Here is a 21,433-nt window from a genome sequence, read left to right on the forward strand (position 1 = left end):
GAGCCACAAGGTCATTTCCAGCTTTAAAATAATCCTTTGAGGAGGCTGATTTCAGCCCCACACAAGTTAGGGCTTCCTAACAATCAGCCATCCAACAATGGACTGCACTGCCCTGGCAGGTGTAGCTTAGGTCCAAAGGCCCTTCTAGCTCTGATAGTGAGTGGGTGGTTACTGCATTTTTATGGCTGGGGGGTGGGGAGCGAGAGCAGATTCATGCTTTAGACAAGGGTTGAACTGGATGCCCTCTGACATTCTCTAGGATCCTGGGAGTCTGAATTCAGAGACAGTGGGTGTACATAGTCTCCCAGCACACAGGAGGCACTTGGTCAATGTCTATCAAATGGAACTGAACCGGCTGGCACCAAAAGATAGAAAAACGGGTATGTGTATTTAATGCTTGTGGGCCATCACAAAAGAGATCTTTAAACCCTTTCCATCTCTGAGGCCCTGGTAGGCATTGCCCTTTCTTCAGCTGGGCCAAGGAAAGAAGCGATTACTTGTTTGCTTTGTCCATCCTTCTCCAGAAGGAGATTCCCAGGTAGTCTCAGATCAGGTTTGGCTCCCCAGGGGCTGAGGAGGCCTCTCTCCTGGGCCTGGACTTGGTTCAGTGTGTTGTTCCTTTGGCATGATGAAGATCTGCCAAACCAGTGAAGGGCAGGTCTGGCTCCCTTTCTCACCCTCTCCCCAGAAATTAAGAGCAGTTTAAGAGTGTATTCTGGATGTCTTCTAGGACTTGATGGCAAAGCTCATCTCTGGATTTCAGCCCATCCAGATGCACTAGAATCAGAAAGAAACAGTTTTGAGCATGGGACCTCAGGGGAACAGTATAATGGAAAGGATGCTGGATTTGGAACCAGAAGGCCTAAGTTTGAATTTAGACTCTGCCAATTATTAACTCTGTGACCTTGGGAAAACTCACTTAATCTCTCTGAGTCTTGTAAAGTCCAAATATAAAATGTGGGTGCTGGATTCTGTGTTTTTTAATATCTTTTCCACCTCTAAATCTTATTTTTTAAAATTAATTTTTTTCCAACTGTCAAACATTTTTTTTTCTTGCTGCTACTTCTTCCCCCCAGTTTGTGTGTGTGGGGGAAGAAAAACAAAACTCTTGGAGAATAATTAAGTGCAATCAAGCAAAGCGAATTCCTATATTAGTCATGAACAAAAATGTGTGTCTCATTCTTCACCCTGAGTCCAGCCCTTTTCTGTCAATCGTGGGTAGCATTCTTTATCACTGGTGCCTTAGAATCATGGCTGATCATTGTGTTGATTTTAAACTTAGTCTCTTACAGTGAAAGGCTCTTCAGATCTACTAGGTATGTTTAAGGTAGCAGGCTTTAGTGGATAGGTTCTGGACTTGGAGTCAAAAAGTCTTGGGTTCATATTTCACTTCAGATACTTACTAGCCTTAGGACTCTAGGCAGGTCACAACTCCTTATTTATAAAATGAGGAGGTTGGGTTCCATGACTTCTAAGGTCTCTTCCAGCTCTAAGCCTATGATGAGGCAGGTTGCTGGACTGAGAGACAACATCCTTGGTGTGAGTTTGAGAGGACAGGTTGGTAGCTATTCCTGGAACAGGTGGGCTTTAATGTGACATGGAGAGGAATTTATGGAGGATGGAGATGGTTGGCTTTACCCAGTAATAGTCGTAGAAATCCTTAAATCACCTTTTGGATGATGGGGACAGGTTGCCTGGAGGTTTGGAGGAGGTGGGGCTTGAACCAATGACCTCAAGGCCCTTTTAACTCTCAGGTTTTAGAGAGTTATGCTTGGGGGCTGGACTTTGTCCAAACTGGGAGTAGTAAAGATATGCATTGCTTATGTTCACCAAAGCCCACTTGACTTTGAGTCCAACGATGATTTGGCCCTCAAGTCAAGAAACCTAGGCCAGCTTTGCCCTCTTAGCGCATCTGTGATCTTGGGCAGATCCTATCCCTAATCTAGGTCTTAGTTTCTTCATCTAAAGGAATTGGGCTAAATGAACTCTAAGGTTTCTTCCAGTTCTAAAGCCTTTGACAAAACAAAGAATGCTTCTGAGGTTTAGGGTTGTTACTCACCTACGTCCACACCATTGTTGTCCATCTCCTGCCTGTATTTCATGTACATGGGCCAGACATGGCCATCAAAGAGACCTGGAGGGTCAGGGACCTTATAGTTGCGGGTACTGTAGAGAGGAATGAGATGGAGAGTGAGGTTGTGGTACCCAGATCCCACCTGCATGGGGTGATGAACATTGAAAGGGGCCCTAGAGGTGATGACAGAATGAGCCCTTGCCTGGGTCTCAGAAGGTTTGGTTTGCAGAATGTTTTCCTGACAACAATGAATGATGGTAGGGTATGTGAGTATTATCAAGGTGAGAAAAGTGAGGCCTAGAGCAGTTAAGGGATGTGACACACTTAGTATGTGATAGAGAGCTGTGTTCTGAACTGAAGGCTCTTGAAGCTGAATGACTCCTAGAGGATGTTATAGAGAGAAGGTATGGGTTGGATAAGACAATGGAAAGCATACTGGATTTGGTGTCAGAGGACCCAAATTCAGATCTTGGCTCTGCTACCTACTATCAATGTGATTTTGGGCAATTCACCTAATCTCACTGGGCCTCATTTTCCTTATCTGTAAAATGAGGGGGGTTAGAGTAGATATCTCATAAGTTTCTTTCTATCTTTAAACCAGATCTTATGACTTCTGAAGTCCCTTCCAATGCTGAGATCCTGTGATTCTGAGGCCAAGACTCTTATCTTTTTCACAGCACAGCTGTCACTGTGGGCCTTGGAACCTCCTCCTCTCCCTCCCAATCCTTGCTCCCTTCCCACATATTCCCTAAAGTGTCAGGTGGGTGGGAATTTGCCCTTGCTCAGTGTTTTCCTCTCTTAGTCTCCAGGCAACACAGGTCAATCCTGGGTTGAGGTTCAAGAATTGTTCCAATGTGGGGCATAGCATTTTGGCCCAGAGACAGAGACGCCTCATCTTAACCAACAAGTTCTTGGCCATACTTTCTGTTTTCAGTTTCTCTTTGGCCACTGCATGGGGTTCTGACCACAGAGAACATGGGATAAGGGAGGTGTGTCTCATGTCTTGGAGCAAGACAAGGAGAAGGCTGCCGTATCTTCTGCCTGAGCTCCCACTCTCTGTGCTCCTTTGCCCCTCCGCCGTGGAAAGTTGGTTATATCAGTTGGTTGTGTCTTACCTCACCTGTTAGATTGTGAGCATCTTGGCTGCTCAGTGCCCAACATGTATTGGTTAATGGATCATAGGGCCTCGTCCACAGCGCCTTCACACATGTTTGCTGCACACATGATTGGCTTGAATAGGATCAAAGAATCAACCTGTTCTTGAGTCAGACTCCTCCTACAATATCCTTGACTGGTGCCCATTCAGCCACCACTTGAAGACCTCAAGAGATGGGGAACTCATTATCTTATCAGGAAGCCCATTTCACTTTTGGACAATTCTAATTCTAACTGAGGCAGTTTCCCTTATATCAAGCCCAAATACACCTCTCTGCGACTTCTCGCCATCACTCCTAGTCCTGTCTTTTGGGACCTGGCAGAACAAGGCTAATCTTCCCTACTACAGTCTTTCAGATACTTGAAGACAGCTGTAAATTGATTGCATTACTCCCATCCCCTCTGTCCCCAGGTGCCTAAGTCCCCCAGGTGACTGTGGGAGGCAGCGGGCAAGGTTTGTTCACTGGCCCAATGCCTGGGGTCTCAGTTTACCTTCTTCTCCTCTTGCATTCCTCATATGGGACAGTCAAAAAGTAACGGCGACTGTACAAGTCCAACAAGGGCCTGGGCAGCAGGGGAGACAGAGAGACGGATGGTTAGTGTTTCTAATGATGATTGCCCATCACTGCAAAGATAGTTTGCCTTTCACCGGCCCTCAGGCATTCTATGGGATTGGGATTTGGGCTGGCAGTATAAAGACTTGGCCACCACTAGGTCTTTATAAAACACCTTTAAATTTATAAAGTGCTTTGCATATATTATTTCAATTAATCCTGGCAACAACTCTAAAAAAGGTGCAACAGGGATGATCTATATTTGACATATGGAGAAAAGGAAGCTCTTAAAGGTTAAATGACTTGTGTAGACTCACTCATTTCAGAGTCAGGCTTTGACCCCAGACTTCAGATCCAAGGCTCTGTTCCCTATATGGCACTGCCTCTGAATCCCTAGTTGGGTTTGACGGGCTGGAAATTTTTCTGCTTATTTAAGATTTGGGGTGTTTAGACCAATATTTTTAGTGGCCACAGCTTGGTGCTGATGAGGCTGAGGACACCAGCTGGAGCTTCCAGGGGGAGAACTGGCTCTTTTCTGCACCTCCGACCTCTACTATGTGCCAGTAATTGTGATGGGATGTGGGTGAGGGAGTGTGAATGGTTCGGTACTGCCCATCTCAGTGATGGGGATGCAGCTTAGAACATGAGTCCTATGGTGAGGGAGTGGATTTCCCCCCATAGGAGAAAATAGTTAAGTTATGAATTACTTACCAAAAGGAACCATTTTTATTTAAGCCAAAAAGGAAATAAAAAATAATTTAAATCTAAGGCAATTATATATGTACATATATTTTAGTTACTAGATTGTATCTAACAAAACATTAAAAAAAAAGAATACAAAACCCACCAAAGGAAGGCCTCTAGCAAATTGAATAATTCTCTCCGGAGGATCTGTGGGAGGGCATGGACAAGGGTCACACAGGATGAAAAGATTTGGAGACAGACTGGATCTGCCTTATGGAGGAGAGTAAACATCTTGATGAGATGATGGGATCCATTCAAGCATTGGAGCAACTGGGTTCCGCCACTGACTTCTTGGGTGACTTTTGGTACATTGATTAACTTCTTTGGGTCTCCATTTTTCATCTTTGCAATAGCTTTGGGTCTGCCTACTTCACAGATTGTGAACTTTCAGTGACAGCATCCAAAGCCCTTTGAAAAATTCAAATTCAAAACTCAAGGTGCAGCCTCACCAAACTTGAATGAATGTGTTTGGGGAATTAGATGTCCCTTGTAACTGAAATTTCTGGTTGAACGAGGGCTAATTGGGAACCTCATTTTTTTTTTTTACAATTGCTCAGAAACAATTTACTTTTCTCTTTTGCAAAGGATGGTATAGTGAACATGGCCAAGTTGTCTTTGAAGGTATCAAAGGGTGTCTTATTGTTCTGAACCTCCATAGTGGTTGTGAGGTTATAGGTACAGGTCAGGGCTCCCCTGGAAGATAATTGGAATCTACCAACAAGTCTTTTTTTTTTTTTTTTTTTTTTTTAGGCAATGAGGGGGGTGGGGTGGGAAGAGGGAGGGGTTAAGTGACTTGCCCAGAATCTTACAGCAAGTAAGTGTCTGAGGTTGGATTTGAACTCCTGACTCTAGGGCTAGTGCTCTATTCACTGAGCCACCTATCTGACCCTACTAGAAAGTCTTGAAGTCTTCCCTGAAAGAGCTTCAAGCACATGACCCCACCAGGCCCCTCCCCCTGAATCAGCTGGGGATTCCCAGTGGGGAGGGAGCATAGCCTCCAGTGGTTCCCCTACTCCATTTGACCCTAGGATTTTACTGACAGCATCACTTCAGCCCCCTGAGGCATTCCTCTATAGGGTTTGGAGAAATGGGAAATAAATTCATAGAATGTCAGAGATGGAAAGAGAGAAAGATGGAAAGAGACCCTCAGATGTAATATCAAGTCCAAACCCCTTGTTTTATAGATGAGGAAGGCCCAGAGAGGAAAGGGGTCTTGCTTAATTAAGGTCACAGGCTCCTCTTCAATCAGAGTTTGAGGCCTCCCCCTGAAGAAGGGATTGAGTGGGCTCAGATCCATATTATGTCAGGCATTTCCTGGGAGTTGTTGAGATGAGGGATTTAGTTTTCAATAAACAAATTGAGTAGTTTTTTGTTCTTTTTTAAAATTTTTCTTTTTTTGGGATAGGTCGTGGGGTTAAGTGACTTGTCCAGGGTCACACAGCTAGTAAGTGTTATGTGTCTGAGGCCGGACTTGAATTCAGGTCCTCCTGAATCCAGGGCCGGTGCTCTATCCACTATGTCACCTAGCTGCTTGTTTTTTGTTCTTTCAAAGTGGACATTGTGGTGGTATGAGAGTGCTGCTGGTTAGTCAAGGTTTTATGGGCTAGTACTTCATGGCATCCTCCTCCTCATCATCCCTGTCTTAACAAATAGTTCTCTGGGTTGATGAGTCTTTCCCCACTTAGCAAGGCTGAGCCTCAGACAGCAGCCCATCACCAGACTAGGTCCCAACCTTTCTAGCTTGGGAGGCCTTGTAGTAGGCAGCTAGGTGGTACAGTGTATAGAGCCCTGGGCCTGCAATCAGGAAGACCTGAGTTCAAATGTGACCACAGACATTCACTAGCTCTGTGCCTCCGGGCAAGTCACTTCACCCTGTTTGCCTCAGTTTCCTCATCTGTAAAATGATCTGGAGAAGCAAATGGCAAACCTCTCCAGTAGCTTTGACTAGGAAAACCCCAAAGGTGGTCATGAAGAGTCAGACAAGGCCCTGCGGTGTCTGGGCCTCTGCTGGCATAACTTCCCTGAACCCAGGGTTACTTCCCTGCTAGGAAGAGGCATCAGAGGAGACCGTAGAGTGATAGGACCATAGATGAAGAGCTAGAAGGGAGCAGAGAGGCTGTCTAGTGCAAAATCCTATTCTACAGAAGAAGGAACTAAGAGCCCAGGGACATTAAGGGACTTGCCCGAGGTCATACAAGCAGTAAGCCTTAGAGATGAGATTTGAACCCAGGTCCTCTGACTTTACACTGTACTATGTTACTTCATTGAACAGAGAATCATTTAAGTTCTACTCTTAGTATGATACTAAGAAAATAATATAATAATAATATATTATCATCATAATCAGATCATATAGTCATAGTTGGAAGGCAGGTCATCAAGTTCAGCCTCCTCATTCTACAAGAAAGGGACTGAGACCCAGAGAGGTTAGGTAACTTGCCTAAGATCACACAGATGGGGTGTGAAATTTGAACCCAGGGCCTCTCATTCCAAATCCAGTACTCTTTTCCCTGCACCACGTGGCCTCCAGCTCCACTCACATCCTCTTCATTACAGACAAGGATGTGCTGGAGCCAGCTTGAACCGTGTCTCTGAGAGCTGATCGTTAAATTTTTAGTATGAGCATTTGGAGCTCAGAAACCAACAAATTAAAAAAAAATTTTAAAACTTAAAAAGGAAAACTAACAAATTGTATAAACCAGGGCTTGGTTTGTTGTTTTGTTGATTGTCAAGACTTAAGAAAGTGAAGGAGAAAAATAAACTAAGAGTTACATTGTGTGTGCATTTTTTTTAGAGCAGAAGTTGATAAACATTTATCATTATATCCTGTGTGCAGGTAGCTGGGGATTCTCAAGGCTATGCCAGTGAAGGTCTAATGGCTCTCACCAAGCTGGAATGGGTTTGAGGCCTGTTGTCTGAGTACCAGCCTAGCTGAGCCAAGGGTAGAGCGCTCATCACCCAACCGGAAGAATGGCCATCGGGTGTCGGTTGTGGGAGGCCACAGGAGTTCTCGAGCATTGTCTGCTAAGGTACTGATGGATCGTGATCTGAGCGAGCATGCTGGAGGGAGTTCTAGGTCCTTGCAGCATGACTTGGGAAATAGAAAGACCTTGGTCGAGAATGGAAAGAGAACGCGTTCTGAGAATGGCCCTAGCCTCTTACTTGTAACTGTAGAGCAGGAAGCCTTCCAGTATGAGGATGTGGGTGTCATCGGAGCCGGACTCCTGGGAGTTGGGTTGGATGTCGACCCCATGGGTGCGGGCAAACTTCATGGGGTTGTTCAGCCACGCGAGGACCGTGCTCAGCATGGCCTCCATGTCCAAAGACTCCAACACTGGGAAGGCAAAAGAGGGTGGCTAGAAGCGGAGGCCACTGGAGGCACGGGCACACAGAAATGTAGAATGTGTACCATTAGCTAGAAACATTGCTACACATTAAAAAAGACAGAAAAAAAAAGATACACTTCCTAGAGCAGACACTGTCCTTACCGTCCCATTGCTTAAAGCCGTCTTCCCCGACTTCTATTTGATCTTGTGGCTGAAATATAGTGAGCAATAAAACATTGCTGCAAACTCAGAATTATTAGTCCCCTAAAAATCTCGGGATGACCACCATATTATCAGACTTAGAGCTGGAAGGGATTTGAAAGAGCACCTAGTCCAACCCCCTTGTATTTTTAAATAACGACCATTTATGTGTGCTGGGAATTTTGGGCCCTCGGCACACAAACTCAAAGATGGGATAACCCTGCCCCTCAAGGAGCTTACACTCTACTGGGCAACCCCCGCATTTTACAGTGAAGAACAAATGGAAACCAGAGAGGGGAAGGGATTTCTCTGTGGTCACACAGCTAGTAAAAGTAACACAGCTGGAATCTGAACCCAGGTTCAACTCTGGATCTGTTCTCTTTCCATCACTACACTACTACTCTGACTGTCATCAGACAGTCCCTTGACAAAACTGTTGAAGGCAATAGGACTTCAGGGAAGCTACAGTACTGATCAGCGGAATTTTTTCAGGCACCAGACATTATATATGGGAGGGAGGGGGGGAGAAGGGAGAAGAAGATAGATACTCCTGAGGGTTACACCTTTGGGTGTTTGCCTGATTTATACATGTGTCAGCCCACTTCCATCTCCCTAAAATAGGAGGAGAAATAGCAGGGTTTGTGGAGAGCCAGACAGGTAGCAATTGAAGGGCAAAGAACTCTGATAATGGTAAGTCCTCAGATACTTGGCATCTGGGGCAGGGCAGGGTGATGGGTAGGACCAAAGGCTAGTGAGGGCCTGGGAGGACATTGGGGCTCTTGGGTTTAATGCCTAGGCATCTGAGCTTGGGGCCCAGGACTTGTTCCACTGACACTCTGCCATTGGTTAGTGGAATTGGTAAAGCTAGGAATCACGGGAATTCAGGAGGCCCTGAGGCCCTTTGGAGAAGGTGATTAAGCCTGAGCACAGTCTCCTTTCATAGGAATAACATAGGTATAACTAGGCCCTTAGGGAGAGAGAGAGAGAGAGAGAGAGAGAGAGAGAGAGAGAGAGAGAGAGAGTGTGTGTGTGTGTGTGTGTGTGTATAAGCAGTAAGAGATGTCATTTCAGAGGTAAGAATGGTTTGGTGTTTTGTTTGAAGGAGGGCAAGGTCTGTGTCAGGGGTGTCTACCCTTTTTTGGGCAGAATGTTACCTTCAAGGGAAGCTATGACTGAGTAGTATTTTGTTCACAATTGCCATGTATCTCTACTATCCTCCCCAGCCCCCAAGAAAAAAGAAGTCTTCTGGTGCTGAGTATTCTACAAAAAGCTGTGTGTGTGTGTGTGTGTGTGTGTGTGTGTGTGTGTGTGTGTGTGGTATGAGGTGAGATACTAAAGTTACTTATAGCCACAAATGACAAGAACTATGACCATAGGAGACCTACTGCTCCTCCCCCCTTGTAGGTTCTCTGGCCCTCTCCCATGACCTTCCTCTTTCTCCTTTCTCTGTTGCTCTTTCCTAAAGCCTGTCTTGCGATGGGCTGAGAAGTGTGTGTGTGTGTGTGTGTGTGTGTGTGTGTGTGTGTGTGTGTGTGAGGTCAGAGGGATGGGGGGAATGTGAATTAGGATAGTGAAGGAGGGAGGGAGCCAGACACCATCCTCAAGACCTAACATGTTAAAGTCCCAGACTGCTTCGAGTATCTACAGATGGGAAGCTGCCATCAGATAGGCCTGTCAGCTTGAATCCAGCCTAAGCTATAATCTAACTCCTGTACTGTAGGTGTTGTAGGGGAGATTGCTGTTCAGGTGTAGGCTTGCAACGGATGATGGGAAAAGTGTTGGATTTGGAGTTAGAGCATCTGGGTTCTGGACTGGAACACAGTTCTAGACTAGCATATGAACACTGACATTGTTCTAGAACAGTGGACTATTGTCAACTTTATTCTAAGCAGGAAACTAATATTCTCCTAGTCTGGAACACTAACAAGATGGCAAATGAAATAACACATGCAAAGGGCTCCACAAACCTTAAAGGGAGGTATAATGCTTGGTATAATTATTATTATTATTATTATTATTACTACTACTACTACTATGACTAATGCTAATGATATTCTAGGATGGAACATTGGCATTGTTCTAGACTGGAACATTGGTGCTGTTCTGGATTGGAATACTGATAGTGTTCTAGGCTGGAACACTCTAACATGACTGCAAATAGCTGAGGTCCCCTGCACTCCCTTCTTCTGTACTGGCCAGAGGAGCTCTCCTACTCTCTTGAGCTAAAGGATATACTTTCTTTCAGTGACATGGTGACCCTGTCTAGGCTTGAGATGATTACCTTGTAAAAGTCATCCTGGTGGATCACACAGCAGTTTGGTAATGTTTTGATGAGTCTGTCAGTCAGTGTGGTTTTTCCTCCATTGGTCATGCTAGGGAAAGGAGACTAAAATCAGATAATCATGGCATATGGGGCACCCCAAGTCTTAAGCTTGAATAGCTTAAAGTGGCTTCAAACTGCACCAAGACTTTTAGGACACCTGGTATAATTTATCCTTGGATGACAGTCATAGGCATCAGCTTCTTTCCAGGAAGTGACCATTCGCTACAGTCCCTGATTATAATCTTTCATTCATCCATTCAAGGTCTATTAAGCTCCTACTATATGTCAGACACTGAGGATAAACAGACAGAAATGGAATGGTCCCAACCTCAAGTAGTTTATTTCCCTCTGTTTTGTTTTACTAAAGCTTTATGGCCATGTGGTGCATCCAGTTTACAATGTGTTCTCTTTCAAAATTATGCTGCATGGTGTTCAACAGGAGTTCAGCCTGGGACCTCAGGAAGGGGAGAGGACATGTTGATGCAAGAATATGATGAGATTTAAAAGAAAATAAATGAGGGGCGCTTATAGCGATAGGTAGAGAGACCTTCTTGGCTATGTGACCCTGAGCAAGTCACCTAACTTTTTAGCATTCTCCCCCCACCCCCACCCCTACCAACTATATAAGGCTACAAACTGCAGCTCAGGTGCTAATCTGCATTGGTAAAAAAAATCTGTGTTTGTCTCCTGGAACCTCATTATACCAATGAAGTCTAATAAATTAAGTTTATATTAAGTTTAATTAAAAAAAAAAGAAGGGAAAATGAAAGGCTAGCTAACACAACAGAATACCATCTTTTTAGAGCCAAGTGTTTAAGAAAAGCTAAAGGCTTCACATGTTCAGAACAACATTCCCACTTTAAAAAAAATCAGTTTCCAATTCTGTTATGCAAACTGGATGGGAAAGATGGCTGTTCAGATATAAACACAACTGAGTTTTGTTTTCACTTACTTCTCTCTCTCTTGTTTTTTTCAATGCAGGCCTTTTTTCCCAGAAAGGATTTCATGGGATCTAAGAGCTAGAGTAAGAAGGGACCTTAGAGGTCATCTATTCCAGACTCCTCATTTTATGGATGAGGAAAATGAAGCCTGGGGAATTGAAATGATTTGCTCTTGGTCACCTGGGTAGCAAGTGGAACATAAGGATTTTAAACTCGGGTCCCATAATCCCAGGGCTGGATTTAAACTCAGATCTTCCTGACTGTAGTCCCAGTGCTATTCTGTGCCATCTAGCTGCCCCTATGTAATAATAATAATAATAATAATAATAATAATAATAATAATAATAATAATAATGCTAATTGAATATTATAGATACGTAGAGGTGATAGGATCGCAGAATTAGAGTGGGAAAGGCCCTGGAAGCCATCTACCATTTTACAAATGAGGCCCAGGAAAGTTAGGTGATTTGCCCAAGGTCCCACAAAATGTGTCAGACCCAGTCAGGTCTTCTGACTCCAGAGCCAGGGCTCTTTCCACCTTACTAGAATTTTTCAAGTATGGACAAGAAGGAAAGGAGGAAACAAGCATTTGTGAAGTGCCTACTGTGTCACCAGGCACTGCGTGAAAGTGTTTTACAATATTCTCTCATTTGATCTTCACAATAATCCTGGGAGGTAAGTGCCACTATTATCTCTGTTTTATAGATGAGGAAACTGAGGCTGAGGGAGGTTAAGAGACATGCCCAAGGTCACACAGCTAGAGTATCTGAGGCAGGATTTGAATTCAGGTCTTGAGCTACCTCGCTTGCCTCTGAGTACCCTTCCCCTTCCCTTTCTGAGATTCTAGAATTCTGCAATAAAAAATTAAGGCTACCTCCCTTCCCTCTCTAGTTCTAGCACAATGACTGGGGTGACAGCAGGCTAGTTGGTGATGTCCTGGACAGAAAACCTTCAGATTGTCCCGGGGAGCTTCATAGAGGATTGGGGAGCAGGGATAGATTTAGCATCTCAACAGCCCATTCATTCAGCTGTGCCAGTCTCAGCCCACCCTTCCCCCGAGTCTGGGATTTCATCACTCTCTGCCCACCTCTCTCTCCTCTTTCTTCGGCTTCAGGATTTCAGGACACTCCACCTCGATTTCCCTAAATCCAGATGGAACAAGCCCCAGTAAGCCTCACTGAGAAAGATCCCTGTCCTGGGATGGGGGTGGGCAGACACATGGGCCTTTTCCCTTTAGCTCCCTTCCCTCTGCCTTTACCCATCTAATGGCTTCTTGTCTTCCTGCTGCCCCTAAATCCCTGCACTGAATCCTATGTCCCACAAAGGACAAAGGGACACCTCCTTTAACCCCAGCTCAGGGAGTGGCTCCATCTGGTGACTGCACCACCCCATCTGTCCTTCCTTGTCCCTGGGCACCCCCTCCTTCCCCACCTGTTACCTTTCATAGTCTTCCCCAGAGCAGCTCCTCTAATCCCTCAGCTGGGCCCCCACCCCACCTCCTACCCTTTCTTCTTTCCCCCCAAAATAGCTCCTCTGATCCCACAGGACCCTCCCTCCTATTCTTACCTATTCTCTCCAGACCTAATCTCAGTAATTTTCTAGACTCCAGAGCATCCATCACACAGCCATGGTAGCCTCACTTGTGGGGGGAAAAACCCCTCAAACAACAACCCAGACATATCCTCCATAATGGGATTAATAAATTGGAATGAAGTCTCTCTGTAGGGTCCTGATGGATAGCTCTGGCATCATTTTGATAGGTAGCCTTAATTCCAGCTCACATTTCTATAGCATTGTAAGCTTTTTCAAGCACATTCCTGTGTGCTTTTGAAGGCAATATAGTTACTATTATCCTCTTAATGTAGATGATGATATCGAGTCTCAGAGAAGTAAAGTGATTAATCCAAAAACACGCAGCTTTTAAGATCATTGAATTTTAGAGCTGGAAGGAACATTAGATAGCCTCTGGTTAGAGGCATTGGGTGGGGGTGGGTGGGGGGCTCAGTGGAAAGAATGCTAGATGTGAAATCAGAGGAAGCTGGGTTTGAACCCTGCCTTTGCCACCTACTCCCTGTGTGACCTTGGGAGAGTCACTTCCCTTCTAAGGAACCTTCTAAGTGAGGGGGTTAGACCAGATTATCTCTGGGCTCCTCTCTAGTTCTAGATCTATGATTTTAGTTGAACCCTTTCATTTTACAGATGAGAAAAAATGAGGCCCAGAGAGTGAAAGGGATTTGTTCAAGGCCCACACTGAGCAAAAGGCAGAGCCAGAACTCAAAACCCAGGCCTCCTAAGCGAGGCAGACTGTGCTGCCCCTAGCTGACCCAGATGCCTTCCCAACATTCTCTTCTTTTCTCCTTCCCTCTCTGCGCCCCCACCCCAAGAATTTCACTAAGCCATTGCCATGGACAGCATGAAGCAGAGCATGCCTGAGGAGGAAAACCCAGGTTTTGGCCAAACTCACCCTCCAATGCCAACGATGTACTTCATCTTCTGTTCTCTCTGTAGGTGGGGAGTGGTGGCAGAGGTGGGCTGGGCTGGTGCCAAGGACAGGGGAGTGGGAGGCGATCTGAGCAAAAGAACAGATTCCCAGGGTAAACCCCCACCCCTGGTTCAGTTTTAGGCTCCCCTCTTGGCCTTCTCTCCTTCTCCTCGGCTGCTCTGCGGCCCCCCCTTACTACTCCATTGAGAAAACCCAGCCTGATTTTATAGCTCCAGGAATTTCAACTTGGCCCCCTGGGAGGAGGAGATAAGGGGGGCTCCCCTTCCACTCCCGACCAATCAGGAGGGCAGGGCCATTTCTGGGGGCCGGGGAGCGTCTTGTGGCAGCTGCACCTGTTCCCCAGCCCCTTCTCTGGTTAGAAATAGCTTCCCTTTGCCTAAATTAGTCACAGGGCATGGGGGAAATGTCACCCTGGCTGGCTCCTCAGGGAGAAGGGGTGGGGCGATTGGAGCAGGGGGCAGGGCACAACGCAGTCATCACCTACAGAGTCTCTGGGCTAGAAATAACGTTGGCCTTTCTTGTCCCAGGGGCCCATCTGTGACATTAACATAGTCCCCCTTTCTGCTTGTCGCTTTAAAGTGTCAACTCACACCTCCGAAAATAGAATGGTTGAGTTAGTGGGGGAAGCTTGGAACATAGAACACAGACTATCAGAGCTGGACCACGGAACAGAGAATGCTAGAGCTAGGGGGATCTTAGAATGTAGAACATTGAATATTAGATCTGGACCTTAGAACATAGAATACTAGATCTAGGGGAAAATCTTAGGACATAGAACACTGAATGTTAGAGCTGGATGTTAGAGCACAGAGTGCTAGAGCTAGGGAGATCTTAGAACACAGAACACTGAATATTAGAGCTGGACCTTAGAGCACAGAGTGCTAGAGCTAAGGGATGTTAGAACACAGAAAACTGAATATTACAGCTGGACCTTAGAGCACAGAGTGCTAGACCTGGGTGGGGGGAGGGGAATCTTAGAAAATGGAATACAGAATCTTAGAGCTGGAAGGGACCTTCAAACATAGAGCTTAGAATCTGAAAGCTGACTGTTAGTTTGGAGATTGTTTTGGGTGCCTCCTCCTCTCGCCTCCCAATATTACAGGCAGGAAAATGGGCAGGGGAAAGTGGCTTTCACAAAGTCCACAATAAGTCAGTGGTAGAAGCTAAGGTGTCCTGACTATTGCTTCTTAGGGGCTTTCACATTGACCTGTGGCTGGCTGCCTTTCGTTTCATTTCCATCCTTCCTCTCTACCTTCTTTCCTCTTTCCCTGACCATTTTTTTGAAGGAGGAGGGAGGGGAAGGAGTAGAGTATGAAGGTGATGGGAGCTCCTGAAATGATGGAGGGGGAAGAATGAGGAAAATGGTCCCTGACGACCAACTTCGCCTCCCGCACCCTTCCTGTCTGCATCCTAAATCTTCTCCGATCAGGATCCATAATCCCACGAGTGGACATTTGTATACCATTTGGAGAAGTTGGGCGGCACAACGTATAGTATGGTGGGCCAGGAAGACATAAGTTCAAATCCAGCCCCAGATACTTCCTAGCTATGTGATCCTAGGCAAGTCTCTTAAGTTGTTTGCCTCTGTTTCCTCAACTGTAAAAAGGGGATACTAACAGCACCTACAAGCCAGGATGGTTGTATCAGTGAGATAATATTTGTAAAGCACTTAGCACGGTGCCTGGCACATATTAGGTGCTTAATTAAGATTTGTTCCCTTCCCACTTTAAGGGTGACAAAACATTTAAAATACTGTACAGGGTATTTCCAAAGTCTTAGCGCAGTTTTAAGTTGTTAGAGGTTAATTATGTCATTTGGTCCTGACAACCACCCTGGAAGGTAGAGCATTATCCCTGATGAGAAAACTGAGGCTTAACCTCAGTTAACCTTTATTAACCTCAGAGAGATTAAGTAACTTGCTTGTGTTCACTAATTACCTTCTTCCCGTTTCCACACTTGGCACTGTAGATATCACTGGATTTTAAACATCAGGACATCTGGGTTTGAATCATGGTTCTACCGGTTATTATGAACCACAGGGTCCTGCGCAAGGAACTTCATTTTTTTTTTTGCTCCTCAGAGAGATCAAGAGGCTCAATCTCTTCGGTCCTCAGTTTCCTCATCGGAAAAATGAAGTTCCTCTCAGTGCTAACATTCAGTGTTCTATGTTCTAAGGTCCTTTCCAACTCTGATTGTCTATATTCCAAGGACCCTTCCAGCTCTGACATCCCTGACATTCCGTGTCCTAACCTCCCCTTCAGCTGGGATGGTCTCTGTCCTGGGTTTTCGGAACTGTGCCAGCTCTGATGTTCTGTGTGGTCTACGAGCCAATTCTTTAGACTAAAAGAGCAAGCTGGAGACTCCATTTCCTGGCTCTAACCTCTGACCCAGTTATGAAGAAGAGAATGGAAAGTTGAGAGGAGTTTTCCCTGAGAGTTTCTTTTCAAGATCAACGAGGCTTGGGCCATGAGAGATTGCTAAAATTCACGGTCAAATAAAGTCAGCAGGATTAGTCAGACTGTTGGAAGAGGCTGCCTCTGTCACATCCACAGGCCTGTGGCTGCCAGCAGATAGGATGGTCTCGTGAGATATGAATCTGTGTGAAGTCATGTAAAAAAACCAGAGTTCTAAGTGACTGAGATGGTTGTGGGAATACCAGCTACCCTAAAGAACTAATTGGATATATATGTCATATTTGACTGAGTTATTATAATTATATATTAGGTTTCATTCGCTGTTAAACAAGACTATTGAGTTGTAGCGAAGGAAAAATACCATATGATATGTAATTACACATGTTTAATTATGTCGAATTAAAAGTAATTTAGTTTTGGACAATTGGTTTTCATTTCAATTTTTTTTTCTGTTCTTTCAATATATTCCTTGGGGTCCGTGGAGAATTGTAGAGTCAGGCTTGGGAGTTGCTAACTCAAAAACTTGCAAAGGCACACCTTTTCTTTCTTTCTGGCAATTGGGGTTAAGTGACTTGCCCAGGGTCACATAGCTAGTAAGTGTCTGAGGCTGGATTTGAACTCAGATTTTCCTGCTTCCAGGGCTGGTGCTCTATCCACTGTGTCACCTACCTGCCCCCAAATGCACCTCTTTTCTTACAGGATAAAGTCTAAATGCCTTAACCTGGCATTTGAGGCCCTCTTCAATCTGTTCCTCACCTACTTCTTCAATCTTATTTCCCTATGCTCCTCTAGACAAACCCTCCACTTCATCCAGGGTTTAAACAGTCCCCACAGACAATGTCCATCATCCTCATCATCCTCGTCATTAGCCATGCATATTTTGATTGCACTTTAAGGTTTACAAATAATAATAACTAGTATTACATAGCATTTATCATGTGTCGGGCACTGTGCCAAGTATTTTACAGTTATTATCTCGTATAATCCTCACAACAACTCTGAGAGGTAGGCGCTATTACGATCTCTGTTTTACAGATCAGGAAACTGAGGCAAAGAGAAGTTAAGTGACTTGACTAAGGTCACACAGCTGGTGAGTGTCTAAGGTCATATCTGACTCGGGTCTTCCTGACTCTAGGCCCAGCACTGCATCCACTGTGCCATCTTACTGTTCTGAATCACCTCCTCACAGTATTAATTGGAGCTAGGAAGAGCAAAGGGATTGTTTTTCTTATTAACAGATGAGAAAACTGGGTGAAGTTACTTGCTCAGGATTGTGGGTCTAGTAAGTGTCAGAGTTAGGGCACCACCTCGTGCTGGTCTTTGCCTGAGACATGGCTCTATCCTCAGCTCTTGTCTTTTAGCCTCTTTGTCAGTGATTTGAATGAAAGTGAGTATTGCAGGATCTTGGGGTCACAGATTTAGAGCTAGAAGGGACTTTAGAGGTCATTGAACCCAACACCTTCATTTTACAGGCTACTAAGGACATTGAGGGTCACAGAATTAACACAGGTGGTAACTGAAAAAGCCTGAATTCCAATGCTGGTCCTTGGACTCCAGATCTAGTGTTTTTTCTATTATGTCAACTGATGGTGAGGGTAGCTAACATGCGGGGTGACAGAAGCAGGAGTTAAGAAGATTTTAACAGGCCAGGATAGGGGTTCTGAGCTTTTTTGTGTCATAGAACCCTTTAACAAGCTGGCAAAGTCTATGGTTCCCTTCTTAGAGTAATGTTTATAAATACATGAAATGAAATAATGGGATTACAAAGAAAAATAATCACATGGAAAACAATTATCAAAACATTAGAAAAATAAATTCACAGACATCCCCCCCCTAAAATCTATCCATGGATTCCTTGGATGGGGAGCAGTCTGTGTGCCCCAAATAAAGAACGCTTGGGTTAGAAGAACAGGCCAAATCCAGTAGATTTTAATTGGGATAAATGTAAATTAAACTGAGACAATATAAAGGTTTTTTTTTCTTGGGATCAAAAAATCAACTGTACACATATTGGGTGGGAGTAGGCATGGCTAGGCAAGCAGTTTGTGTGAAAGAAAGCTCTGGGGTTTATAAATAGACCATAAGCTCAATGTGAATCAATGACATGATCTTGATGGCCAAAAGAGTGATTAGTATTATTGGCTCCATTAGTAGAAGCCTCATACCCAGAAAATTAAAAAGCTCTCTGCCTTGTTCAGACCACATTGGAAGTGTTGGGTTCCATTATGAAGATGCCACATTTAGAAAGGAAATTTTGTACTATCTTATGATGTTTGCCTCCAACAGAGTCCTCCTTTGATGCCTTCTGGTGGTGGGATCCATCTTGCTAAGACTTGGGAAGCTGCCTTGGTGATGGATTTAATTTATGTGGCTGTTTTCCTATCTTGGGAATAATGCAACCTTTTAGAGAAATCTCCAAATATATTCTGGAGCTGGCAGGGGTGGGGGGCATTTAATAAGGATAGTGACAGCTCCACTATCCTCTTTTCTGAACACACTGTATCTGGAGGGTTGTGTTCAGTTCTGTAAATTAGTTTAGGTAAAATTGTCATTTTTATTATATTGTCTCTGCCTACCCATGAGCAATTACTATTTCTCCAATTATTTAAATCTAATTTTATTTGTATAAAATGTTTTTTTTGAATAAGTTTATTCACATAGTTTCTGGGTTTGTTTTGTTTTATTTTATTTTGTCTATATCATGATCTTCCCTTTCTCATTTTAATTTTTGGTAATTTTAGTTTTTTTCTCCTTTTTCAGATTAAACTTGCTAATTATTTAAAAAAAAGAATTTGTCGTTAAACACCCCCACCCAAACTTGGTTCTATTTGTCACTTTAGTTGTTCCTTTTGTTTTCTATTTAAGGGGAAGGCCTAGAAAATAGATACTATGCTTACTTTTGATAGTTGTACCCCTCAGAAGCCTATATGTTAGCTGAGCAAATTTTAGCATAGCCAGTTTGAAAAAAGATAGCAGAAATCTCACTGAGGAGAATGAATCTTGGGTGCTGAGACCTCAGATCAGGCCAGGATCAGGTGTGACTGATTGATGGCCAGGGGTTCTGCAACTCGAGATGGGACCAAGAGTGGAAGTAACCAGAGTCTGGAGAGAAGGTCTGGTGCTGAGCAGGGGAGCAGGTCAGGAAGTGGGGCCTGAAGTCATAGGGAATATGCCCAGCTTGCAAGTGAGTAGCTAATATACCACCTTCCTTCTGTGCTGAGGAGTTCGAAGGGTTCCTTGAGAATGAGACCAGCACCCCTGTGTGGAGTCATGGGTAGAATGCTGGGCCTGGATTAAGGAAGACCTGGATTTATATTTTATCTCTGACACTTCCTAGTTATGAGACATAGGCAAATCCCTTAACCTCCACGAGCCTCAGTTTCTTCATCTGTAAAAGGAGAGGACTAGATAGACTTTAGGGCCTCTTCTAGCTCTAGGAATGATGTAGGATCATAAGTGAGGATGGACAGCAAGTACTTAAGAATGAATGGAGGAAAAGTTTAAGATCCGATTCAATTTCATGTTATTGCCTATTAGTCTGTTCAATTAAATGTCTTTGCTTTGAATTTGCTGTTATAGACTTTGTCTCAAAAAAAAATAAGTATCATTGGGGGTTCTTGAGCCATAGGTTTAAAGAGATGACTAACCCAATAATGCCAGAGACTTGGGTGGGGGAGTGATGTAGCTGACAAGGAGTCATGTTGTATAAGGGGTATGTCTCTTTTTATTTATTTCTCTTCTTAGAGTAAAATTTCCTTATCTTCTGCTTTCCTTTGGTTTATTAGTTTGTGTCTTTTCTAGTTTCTTTAAATGTGGATTCAATTAATTTAATTTCTCTTTTAAAAATTTATTAATCGAGGCATTTAGTACCATAACTTTGCCACTAAGTATCAGTTTGGTTATATGTGTCATGTTGCCATTTAAGTAATTTGTTATTATTTTTACAATTTGTTCATTAACTCATTCCTTGTTGGGTAAATTGTTTACTAATTCCCATATAATCCAATGCCTTTTGTTCACGTTATTGTTGTTTCTTTCTAGTGGAATCACAGACGATCGCAGACGAACCACAGCGTCAGGTGACCCAGCGGCAATGGAGAGACTTTTCAGTCGTTTTTCGGTCGTGTCTGACTCTTCGTGACCCCTTTTGGGGTTTTCTTGGCAGAGATACTGGAGTGGTTTGCCATTTCCTTCTCCAGACCATTTTAAATATGAGGAAACTGAGGCAAACAGGGTGAAGTGATTTGCCCAGGGTCACACAGTTAATAAGTGTCTGAGGCCAGATTTAAACTCGGGAAGATGAGTCTTTCTGACTCCAGGCCTGGCGCTCTACCCACTGCACCACCTAGCAGCTGTCTGTGGTATGTGAATGCAATGGGATATTGAATCATGAGAAATGGAAGAGGCTGAGGATGTGCAGAGAGACTTGGCTCAATTCGTACAAGCTGATGGGGAGCGGAGTAAACAGAACAAGGAGAGTGATTTACATTCTGACCATAACAATGTAAAGAGGAGCAACACAGGAAAACTGCAGAGCTCTGCTCCATGGAAGGCCCAGTGGTGACCCCGGAGGACGGATGCTTCTGGGGTCATGCCTCCTGCCTCTCTGTGCCCGATATGTAGAATGATGCTTACATGTTCAGACGTGGCCTATGTGTTGATCTGTTTTGATCGACTCAACAGAGAAGGATTCTGTTAGGGTCGGAGATGAGGAATCATTGGTGACAATTATGTAACAAAGGAATACCAATAAAACATTTTTAAAAAGACAAATGATGGGTGCAAGCAGTTTGCGGTCTATTACCAATGATGACTTGTGAGGGAGAAGTGGTACCAAAGACTGACATGGTTGAGCAGAAAAGGTGCTAGGACGGTTATGTAGTGAGAGTGAAGGAAACAGATGAACAGCCTGAGTGCTGAGGGCAGAGGGAATGCCCTGAGCATGTTGGTTAGGTCCTCTGTGGAAGATTTAGGGGGGATAAATACATGGGAAAGCATTTATTAAGTGCCTACTGTGTGCCAGCCTCTGTGCCAGGTATAGGGAATACAAATACAAAAGTGAAAAAGTCTCTGTCCTCAAGGAGCTTATACTTTAATGGGGAAGACAAGACATATAGAAAAGTGGTGGGCAGGGAAAGGATCTTTGGTCTGGGGAGTCATAGGGATAGTTAGGGAGGCCATAGGGTAGTAGACTGACA

General features: G+C 44.3%; 1 protein-coding gene and 1 long non-coding RNA gene across 3 annotated transcripts in view; one reads left to right on the plus strand and one right to left on the minus strand.

Moving 5' to 3' along the window:
* The window catches only part of LOC110197474 (uncharacterized), a 37,788-nt gene extending 16,780 nt beyond the window's left edge, over positions 1-21,008 (plus strand). The window contains exons 2-3 of the long non-coding RNA XR_002321494.2: positions 7,364-7,556; positions 20,277-21,008. This is a non-coding gene — a long non-coding RNA (uncharacterized LOC110197474). The remainder of the gene's footprint in view (positions 1-7,363; positions 7,557-20,276) is intronic.
* On the minus strand, positions 370-14,170 carry NMRK2 (nicotinamide riboside kinase 2). 2 transcript variants are annotated; one of them, XM_020971427.2, is made up of 7 exons: positions 13,783-14,167; positions 10,336-10,426; positions 8,016-8,064; positions 7,690-7,861; positions 3,722-3,793; positions 2,060-2,166; positions 370-777 (listed from the first exon to the last, which is right to left on the minus strand). In XM_020971427.2, the coding sequence occupies exons 1-7, from the start codon at positions 13,806-13,808 to the stop codon at positions 692-694; spliced, it is 603 nt and encodes a 200-aa protein (XP_020827086.1). In that variant the 5' UTR covers positions 13,809-14,167; the 3' UTR covers positions 370-691. The 2 variants fall into 2 exon arrangements, with proteins under 2 accessions (XP_020827086.1, XP_020827087.1); XM_020971428.2 differs by lacking the exon at positions 3,722-3,793 and having other exon boundaries at positions 13,783-14,170.
* Positions 21,009-21,433: the final 425 nt, after the last annotated feature.

This window comes from Phascolarctos cinereus, unplaced genomic scaffold (genome assembly GCF_003287225.1).
Source record: "Phascolarctos cinereus isolate Bilbo 61053 unplaced genomic scaffold, phaCin_HiC Scaffold_4;HRSCAF=312, whole genome shotgun sequence".
Taxonomy (NCBI): Eukaryota; Metazoa; Chordata; class Mammalia; order Diprotodontia; family Phascolarctidae; genus Phascolarctos; species Phascolarctos cinereus.

Excerpts from the sequence above, each read along its gene's own strand:
- NMRK2 (XM_020971427.2), bottom strand. The coding sequence starts at position 13,808 with ATGAAGTACATCGTTGGCATTGGAGG. Across the intron at positions 8,065-10,335 it reads ACCAGGATGACTTTTACAAG|CCACAAGATCAAATAGAAGT; the intron begins GTAATCATCTCA and ends ACTATATTTCAG. Across the intron at positions 778-2,059 it reads CAACAATGGTGTGGACGTAG|TGCATCTGGATGGGCTGAAA; the intron begins GTGAGTAACAAC and ends TTCTGATTCTAG.